Source organism: Sycon ciliatum, chromosome 13 (genome assembly GCF_964019385.1).
Source record: "Sycon ciliatum chromosome 13, ocSycCili1.1, whole genome shotgun sequence".
Classification (NCBI taxonomy): Eukaryota; Metazoa; Porifera; class Calcarea; order Leucosolenida; family Sycettidae; genus Sycon; species Sycon ciliatum.
This window is the reverse complement of record NC_088655.1, coordinates 19606445-19616740: the sequence shown is the minus strand read 5'-3', so window position 1 is coordinate 19616740 and position 10296 is coordinate 19606445. Positions and strand designations below refer to the sequence as shown.

The 10296-nt window shown below is 47.1% G+C and overlaps 1 protein-coding gene across 1 annotated transcript in view; it reads right to left on the bottom strand.

The window, feature by feature from the left end:
- The window catches only part of LOC135829252 (hemicentin-2-like), a 19389-nt gene extending 13399 nt beyond the window's left edge, over positions 1 to 5990 (bottom strand). Inside the window, exons 1-7 of the mRNA XM_065341655.1 lie at positions 5951 to 5990; positions 4767 to 4961; positions 4216 to 4436; positions 3118 to 3223; positions 2374 to 2416; positions 1552 to 1955; positions 279 to 591 (exon numbers count right to left, since the gene is read on the bottom strand). Coding sequence (XP_065197727.1) covers positions 279 to 591; positions 1552 to 1955; positions 2374 to 2416; positions 3118 to 3223; positions 4216 to 4436; positions 4767 to 4961; positions 5951 to 5990 — 1322 coding nt within the window. The remainder of the gene's footprint in view (positions 1 to 278; positions 592 to 1551; positions 1956 to 2373; positions 2417 to 3117; positions 3224 to 4215; positions 4437 to 4766; positions 4962 to 5950) is intronic.
- Positions 5991 to 10296: the final 4306 nt, after the last annotated feature.

The following is a 10296-nucleotide window of genomic DNA, read 5'->3' as shown; positions in this document are numbered from 1 at the left end:
TCGAAGGGTCCAGCTCACGCTTGTAGCGCACTCCAGTTTCGAAGAGTTCAGCTCACGCTTGTAGCACACTCCAGTTTCGAAGGGTTCAGCTCACGCTTGTAGCGCACTCCAGTTTCGAAGGGTTCAGCTCACGCATATGACCCCATCGGTATGGGACAGTTTCAACTTTCCTTGCCACAAACACAGGGTATTTCCTGTTAGGTAACATGATGAGTTTAGAAATAGGCGCGAGCCACCTTAATAACCTCCGTAATAGATCACTTGTCATTCGTACATACCTGACACTGGGCATGGGTGAACCGAGCGCACTACAGCTGAACACTAGGCATCCACTGGACACTGCCTCCACCCACTCGCTCACGTCCTTGTGGGCGATTATCGGCCGCTTTTCAAAGTTGTCGACGACAACGGGTTGTCGTGGAGGCTGCGGGCCGGGCAGCTGGGGCAGTCGCGTTGGTGGCGTGTCGTCCTCGATGGGACCAGGGTTCTGCGGAGGTTCCCGGGTGGGGAAGACGGGTACGCGTACTGGTGGCTGTTCCGGCTCTGTTCCTGTATTGCTACCCTGCCGGCACTTCGCTATCTCTGACCAAACTGAAAAATGAGCAGAAAACGTAGAGAATAGAAACGCAACAAATCAGAGACACTGTCAACTCATTGCTCGGCCTTTGAGTTGATGAAACACCTGCACGTGTGAATTGTATTACTTGAGGGTGGTCACGTGGGTGGTCACGTGGGTGGTCACGTGGGTGATCACGTATCTGCAGATGCGGAAACACAGTCTAACTGAGCCTCATGCAAGCCGTGAATTAAAAAAAATTTTTTTTTAACAATCCACGAAGAGACAATAGTCGTAAAATGGCAATAAATAAGATACATTGTGCACTCATAACAACAGCAAAAAATGAAGAAAGTCAAGTTCCATAACGTTTTCTTGTGACTGTCATCAGTGGAACGCCGTCACATAAAAATGTAATAACTAAAACACACACTTATATACATGTAGCTAAACTAAGCTCTGTCTCTGACATTGAGCACTCTCTGCAGCTCGGAGATCAACGGATTTGATTTACATGTAGCTAATATGGTTTCAGGTAGAAATACTAATTTTTATTTATTTATTTTTTTCAGCAGGTTACGGCTTAGCATGATTTTTTGCTATAAATCAACCCGCTCATATGGTGATGGTTTTTAGAAAAATGGCTTGCTGTTGGGGCCCCAGAACACATTTTTAACTGTCCCGCACACGCACTACAACCATGTCAATTATGAATTAATGGCCAACTGGACTAAAAAGCGCTCAAAATAAAATAATCGGTTGTCCCTCTTGGGGAACAAAATCGGTCGGTTTGTCGAACAGGCGATCAAAAATCTGACGATTTCCGAAAAATCGGAGCAAGTGGCAGCCCTGCTATAGTGCTTTGCAATTGCGCTACATGCTATGATTCCCTGTTGGCCTGCTATGTATGCTGGATGTATGCCTTGCAGAGCGGAGCGGAAGCCTGAGTGGCTTGTTTACACAGAACCTGACACGTGACCTCGGGCTGGACTCACCGGAATGCGAGGCATGAAGACTGACTTCACGATACGCGCTGCCATGTTGGTTGGCGGCCTCACATCGGTATGTGCCCGAGTGCCCTCGGTGATTGCTGGTGCAGATCTTCAGCGAGCCGGAACTCTCCACTGAGTATGTGCCCGTCGAGGATCCCGTGTTGAGGGTGCGTCCATTGCGCTTCCAGGTCACGACGGGCGTGGGTTCGCCGCTCACCTCGCAGATGATGCGCACGCAGCAGTCGCGCGTGCGCCCGATCCACTGGCCGAGCGGGCGCACCCGAATGGTCGGCTGCACGCCCGGACCGCTGCCGCGTGGGACGTTCTGATCGCGAGACCGGTCCGCTTGGTTGGTCTCTACTGGCGGTGGTACGTTCCGGTTTTCCACCCTGTCACGGTTGTTTTGCCTGTCCAGATAATACACATCACAGAAAGAACTCCATTTCAAGGTGGGTCAAAATGTTTGTAGTTTGAAAACAGTACGCGAGAGGACCACTGTTAAACTGATGCCGTCACCGGCAGCTGAAACGAGGTTTATACAATGAAACCTGTCTAAGACGACCGCTCAAGGGACCTTCAAAATGTGGTCTCTGATACCAGGTGGTCTCCTTATCCAGCGTCATTTCACTGGAAATAGCATCCCTTGATCCTGGTTTCAGTGGTCTTCTGGATCAGGTGGTCGCCTTATCCGAGTGATAGCCTTGACAGGTTTTACTGCACATGTATACTCACCAACCATGTTCATCATATCAACATTGTTTTGGCGTGGATTTAGTAGCACACCATCTGTGCCCCCGTGAGATGCAAACCCAGGACATCACTTACTCTGGAAGCCGTTGTCGGTTTGTTGACGTCAGCTCTGCCCACACTGCAAGCAACAATAAAAGTAAGAAAAACATTCACCGTTTGCGTTACACTCAGGTAGACTGAGCTTTCTGCGTCCATAGGAACGCCACCACCCTCAAGGATCAAAGGCGCAGATGGATTCTCTAAAGTGGTGGGAGGTGAGTACATCAGGGCACCAGCAAAGTGGTCAAACGCCGAAAATCCCACTTGCTGCGTTCATGAAATAAAGTGAAAACAAAAACAGTTAAATTGCAAGGTGTTAAAAAAAAAAGAAAAAAAAAGCCCAGTTTGGATGTTTGCAGTCCCAATTTACCATGCAAGAATGATGGGAAAAGCTACATGTATTGATAATGTTTATATGGAAGAAGAAGTGAAAATGCGATAGAGTCATTGGGCTCGGGCAAGGGATGAAGAATACATACAAGTACAAGTAGATACAACCGCCCACTCTCATACTCACTCAGTCAAAAGAAACACAGGCACACATGCATGTGCACACACACACACAGTATATACACACACAGACTCACAAACACACACCATGTACCACACATATGCACACACGCACACACATACACACACCACACACACACACACACACACACACACACACACACACACACACACACACACACACACACACACACACAAGCACACACACACACACACACACACACACACACACACACACACACACACACACAAGCACACACAGAGGCATACCTGGATGATTTGAGGTCAGTCTTATTTCCCTGTATGCGCTGCCTTGCTGATTCCGAGTATCACATCTGTATGTGCCCACGTGACTCGATGGTTGTACGTTACACGCCTGGAGTGGAGAGAGGAGTGAATATAGAATGGTTTCATATCTATCACGTGATGAACATACCCGATTCCAACTTCACTCAACCCATGCATCTATGGGTCACATGACCACACAGGACAGCCATGTTGTTTCAACTCCACTCAACCCCCGCATCTAATGGTCACATGATGTCGACCATGTTGGTTCCACTGTTCACATGCCATGATCACTTTCTACACAACATAATCATAGTCAAATGACAACGATGTGAAACCATTCTATTGTCGAAATGGTCCTTATGCACGTTGTACAGACGTACAACGGTTTGTACTAGGGCCGTAGGTGTGAACAAACCGGGTTGGATATTCATTGTGTGCTGCACGTGTACATTTGACCAACATAGCCTCATTATCAAGTTCAAACCATCGCTTTTCCAGCTGAATCGCTTAGGATAGAACTAATGACTAGCTGGATCTTTTTTTTGGTCCCTGGCTCCAGTCCCTGGCTCCAGTCCCTGGCTCCAGTCCCTGGCTCCGGTCCCTGGCTCCAGTCCCTGGCTCCAGTCCCTGGCTCCAGTCCCTGGCTCCAGTCCCTGGCTCCAGTCCCTGGCTCCAGTCCCTGGCTCCAGTCCCTGGCTCCAGTCCCGGTGGTGACAGTCATTGTTTTCTTCAGACTTTTCGCGTTTCCGTCTTTCCCTCTAAACCAGTGACTAGATCTTTGTCGGAAACGGTTTTCATATGAACAGTCGGGGCTAATTTCTTACTGGAAATAGCAGCCAACATGATAGGGCCCAGCACATCGAACACCCAACTGGGTCTACGGCATTCTACAAGATTCTACGGGGTTCCGTGCATCTGTACAATGTGCATCAGGCCTATGCTGGCCAGCAACAAGCCCTGGAGGACACTGTCACAGCAAAATACATATATTGAAGGGGCCTAACTAGCAGTAATGCAGGTACGTGCATGCGCACACATGGTGACGCGAAACATAACAGTTAGAACATCTGCACTCACCTTTAGGGAACCATCATCCATCTGCCGGAGGTCCGAGCTGGACCGGAGGTCGATCCTGCCGCCGTTGACCGACCAAGCCACCGGGGGTGGAGGTGATCCCATTACCGTGCAGGCAAACAACAGGCATCCCTCTGCCGTGACCGTCACCCACTCGTCCAGGGGTAGCCGCTGAATGGACGGTGCCCCAGTCACGGGCACGTTGTTGCGAACACTGCCAGGTCCTGGGACAATGAGAATACAGGGAAGGAAAGGAAGAACTACCACCTCGAACTTGCCTGGAAAAGGATAGGTAGCTTAATCTAAAAGTGCTCTATATCTATCAAAGTACGCAAAGAGAAAAGTATGTTACAACCAGGGTATGTTATCCCAGGTATGGAATATCCAGGGTATAATTTATCCAGGGTATGGCATATCCAGGGTATAATTTATCCAGGGTATGGAATATCCAGGGTATAATTTATCCAGGGTATGGAATATCCAGGGTATGGCGTATCCAGGTACAGTACACGTTATATCCAGGGTATTTTATACTGAAACTAAAGTACTCTTACTGCATTGGCCGTTCAGATCGAGTATCCAAGATCCCTGGACGCAGATCGTTTCTCCCCTGCCTTCCAGCGCCGTGCCGGGGTCACAGTGAATGGTCGCCCGGCTTGCCCTGGCTCCCAGGAACAGCTCACTAGTGTAGTCGACTCGGCCGTTGGCTGGCCTGGGCAACTGCCTGCAGCCACCCTCGATGTTCTGACCTGTGCATGCGTGGGGAGACAATCACATGAAACGATAATACATGTGACGGTAGTATGCTGGAATGACAGGTGATGCGTGAGTGACATCATCGGCGTTGTGAATGACATCATCGACGTTGTGAATGACATCATCGGCGATGTGAATGACATCACTGTATGTTTGACCGTAGTGTGTTGCAATGAAGCCTATCTCATAAAGTATAGAAGCCTGTTTGGAATAGAAGAATGATTTTCAAGATACACTGTCAGCACATGAGCCCGGTTTGAGTGTTGACACATACATAGAAATACCTGGTTTGAATAGAAGCCGGATATAACTACAAGCCCAGTCCTGACATCGGCTTCCACAGGAATAGGCCAGGCTTTAATACGCGACATTATGGTATATGGATCGTCAATCCAGTGTGTCACATCCCCTCATTCAAAATACCTCAGCAGTAATTTTCACGGAGTGGCATCAGGTTTTCCTGAAACATTCATCAACATTGCTACACTTTTGAAATTCTGCCCTGGATTCGAGTAAAATTCATGATCATCATGAAATTTTCCGATTCAGGTTCCTTGTTTCAACTTTTACGACAAATGAATGATCCAAAAGAGCTATTGTACATCTGTGCCATGACTATCCAGGAGAGTCGTTGGTTCCAACTTTCCAGTTCCACTCAACCCTGCATCCAGGGGTCACATGAGGTCCGATAAGTCGGTTTCACTCTCACGTGAAAACGTTTCTTCACAAATGCAATCACTTGACAAAGACGTGAAACCATTCTATACAATTATTTATTTTTTCATCATAGCCTAGGAGCTGTGGCATCATTCATGATCTGCAGCAAGAAGGCAGCAATACCTGTACCTATGGTGAAGTGGAAAAAAATGTAACATTACATAACATTGTATTCAGGATGTTTTTAGCCTGACCCTCATGATCACATGACACCATGGTAGTGCAGGAGTGTTGTGCAATTAGAAAAGCAATGGCAAACCCTTACCATTCTGTGGCAATACGCGTTGACGGCATGGGGACGACATGGAGAGCAATGAACAAGCAAACAGAACGGGCACAATACATCCAAACCAAGCGTGTATAATGGGGGTACAGTATTTCCCCGATTATAAGTCGCACCTTTGTACACTAAAAATCAAGGGTAAAAAAGGGGGTGCGACTTACAATCGAGCATGCCTTACTACTGAAGTGAATATACCACAACAATATTGCTCAAACCGGAAAATGGGGGTGCGACTTATAATTGAGTGCGACTTATAACCGGGGAAATACGGTATATATTTACTATCATCATCATGCAGTTGTCAGCAACCTTTTTTTATTTGTTTTTCCCATTTACTCTGTTCACATTCCCAGCTCAAAAATAATGAAGAAAGACAATGATACTGAAAGCTAGGACAAACGTGATAACTACTGAGCAGGGGCGGCACCGACACCTAACTTCCCTGGTCTCTCACAACATCCATCACAAACCCCAAAGCAATTCTCAAAGCAGCCGTCACCAGTACCACTGGCTCTGGGTGACTGCTTTCAGTTTCCCCTTTGCACTGCCAAAACAGGCTAGATTTTACTCCACCAGGATATTTTCAGGAAGCTAAACATTCATTTTATAGAGCCCAGCGCTCATAGGCCCAGTGGTGCATTGCCCACTCCTGCCCATTATCCTAGATAGTGTAGAACATTCACAATCCGTGATGCATTCCACAGATAGTGGAACAGGGCGGCACCACGTTTCAAATGTTTTCGGCCGAATATCTCATGGGTGAAGTGTATTGTAGGTGCAGATTTCCCTTGATGTAATGCATATAGGCTGATCAACAGCTAACATGTAATGTGCAGCAAAAAATGTTTTAACGGCACCTGTTTTTCACACTCCTCTCCTATAACCCTCGAGAGTGTAAAACTCAAAACATATCACTAGTGTGTTGATTGCGGTCTGAAGATTGGTGAATGGCCAAGAAACTCAGGATGACAGCAAAATGAAAACCTTGCTCCATTTCTGACTTGTGTGTTCCGTAGAATGCTCCTTGCCAGAGTGCATTTTACTGAAGTTTTTCACTGTATCTCAGGGGCGTCAGAAGGTATTATAATGGTGCGGCTATGAAAAGGGTCCGGGGCCCTCCCGCGGGAAAATATAAAATTGTGCCCAAATAGCCCATATTTCATTGCTTCTGAAATCAATTTTTTTAAAATATTGGTGCGGCTTTGGCCACATCTGCCGCACCGGTTCTGACGCCCCTGTAAATTCATTGTATATGTACCAAATAGCAGCAAACAGCCAAATTGACTTACGGCGGCGCTCACTATCCATAGCAGTAGTGAAGAAATCGCGACGTGCAGAGACCCCCGGTTATGCTCCATGTTGGGAATGGAGTCCCGCAGTGTCACTCCTGGCTTTCTAATAATGCTGCTTCACCATTCGCCTGTGCCACAAGGGATAATCCTATGTTCCCTCTCTTGATCTGAAAGGAGAATGTGCAGAAACGTTTCAAGACAGGCTGTCAGAAACAGTATTATTCTCCATGAAATATGCTCCTTTCCATCATAACGCCAGGGAACATATGAGTGTGTGGAATGAAGTGGGATAAGGTTTGTATTTATAGAGTGCCCCCCCCCCTCCCTGACCTGACATTGTGACCATACTCACAAGAGACAAGTGATGTTGGAGTCTAAGATGGAATGATCCAACAAGGTAGACTGTCATCTAGGCGGCTAGGGTGGGGGTGATGAGGTTACCCCCCTGATCACACTTGCTTCAAAACCTTCCACTGCTTCAGTCTAGTGGCAGTAGTGCCGGGGAAAGCAAACAAGAGCAACATGGTGCTTCAGCTGAACTTGTGCTACGTCTTGAAATTGTCCACTTTGCAGCAGAGATGCTATTTCCTATGACTTGTAGAGGCACTTGGGCGTACTTGGGTGCACCTGTCATAGGTAGCCATCAGTGACTAAGTGTTCACTTCATTAGCACCTCTCCTGATGAGCACCCTTGGGTACAGTGGGGGGATCCTAAGACTGTCAGACTCATAGTGCAAAGAGACAGGGAGAGTTCTCCAGAGCCTTCGGCCTCCCCAATGGCAGAGGTACCAATTCCATGACATTCTTCTTGTGGTCTTGTCCCCCCCCCCCCCCCTGGCTTGACTTTAGGCCTTCTGTTAGTACCATGCTACTGGGGATGGAAAGTCTAAGAAAACCTCTACGTATACATGATAGTCAAAGTTGTCATAGTCGGTGAGACATATTCAATGTGCACACAAACCTTTTTTAGTCGTGAGTCAATCACGATGAAAGGTATTCACTCCTGTGCATCTATGACCTGTGTCCGCTTGGGACAAACTCTATTAGTGTTACTCCAGACGCTAACACAATGACACCTGTTAAAGGTCTCTGAACTTCTAGTGTACTGTCCAACTTCATGATTCTTGTTTGTCTAGCTGTTTACTGCACAGTGGGCAAGTCAATTTTCCTTGTCATTGTGCCTCATTGGCACACATACACCATGCTATGCCACTGTGTATTTCAACACAGTAACATGGAGCACTCTAAGTCGCCTGATGTTTGCATTGTGCACGAAACTCGGAGTTGCTACGAGCTCTGTAAACCTCCTTTGTGACTTTGTTTGTAGGATTAGACACAACTGGACGAATGGGATCACTGCCAGCGGAGCAGATACGCAAGATCTGAGCTGAATTTAACATACGAGCAGGATTCCCAAATGCATGAATCTTGTTATCGTGATCTTAGCGGCCATCCTCTGAGGCCAAATATCGATAGAAACTCTTAGCCTGTCACGCGTAATCAACATTATTAAAGTCACATGCACGTGTGCGGAACACACATTCTTAGCAGAGTACTCGTGTCCTTCATGGATAGGGAGATGAGGCTATTTTAACGCTCAGAGTGTGGCCTCTGGGAACATCTACTAGTTTATCACGGAAAGTCAGTCCAAATAAGTACACGTCAAAACAGTGCTCATTGAACATGCTGAGCACTGTTATGCCAGGCACTGACAGCATCCCCTTGGCACCCCACAGATCAGGGAACTTCACTTTTAGAACAGCCAGTTTGGGGACCGCAAGATACTCGACACAGGAGCACAATACACATGGCTGCGTACTGTTAGCTGCCTCTCCTTTTTGGGTCCTAGCTGTGACGATCCAGGAAATGTAGAGCATCTTTACGTAGTAAGTAGATGACAGGTCCTCAGTTCACCCAGTCCTGTCTGCTGCTGCGCCAATGAAGGCAATGTCCACACAGAGCAATGACTGAGATCCTCTTCTGGTGAACAGCAAGCCTGACTGACACCCCAGCCTGGCACAGCGGGTTGATCTGCAACCATGAAAAGGGTACTTCCGTGCCGACACCACTTCGGTTAGATGTCCTGGGTCAACCTCATTTTGTATTTTCATATTCTTTTTATTTGAATTCGCAAGTACAAACAGATTACAAGCCCAATTACAAGCCAGCGAATGCGAGCAGGGAATATTTGATTGATAAACGAAGAGGAGAAAAAACAACCAAGGTGTTACTAAGACGGACAATGGCTTTGGCACTAGCGCTTTGGAGTTTTTCCAGGATTCAGGAAAGTTGCATGTTTACAAGAATTAGTCAAGTGGTGTGCTTCACTGTCCGAAGAGTGCTCAATACGTGCGTCTGCCCAGTGTTGACTCCGAGAACCACGGTCGGACGAGCTGCCCAGGCCTCACCACCACTGCCGTTTCTGTGCTGCCTTCTCGATACATACGTATGTACACGTTATATCATCTGCACGTTCACATGTCTGAAGGTTTGTGGTTTTTCAATAAAAATAAATAAAAAATAAAAAATATCCATGTAGGGCAGAGCCTTGTACACAAGAGAGAGATATTGGAGGCTTTGTTACAACTCTGAGTTTCACGTATTACTACGATCATCAGGCAACCTGATGATCGTAGTAATACTTGAAACTCAGAGTTGCAACAAAGCTTCCAATCTCTCTCTTGTGTTTACAAGAATTAGTTGCTTTCCGGCACATGTATCCCAGTGGAGCGGAAAGCAGAACCTTTCATGACAATATCCACCCAGTTTGGTTGTCACGATCAACTAACTGCATTACTCCATCGTACACTGCCAACCATGAATACGAATTCAAGCCACCGGTATGTGTCATCGTCAGTCTGGAGAGGTAGAGTGGAGCGAGTTGTACTCCCCGTGCCACAAGGCGGCCTCATACCGCTGTATGACAACTTCCTCACGCCTCAACCCCCCAGATGAATTATACAGTACAGTCTGGATTCTGGCCGAAATGAAAAAATAGAAAAGACGCCGACCTAGTCGAAGGACGGACAAACACCA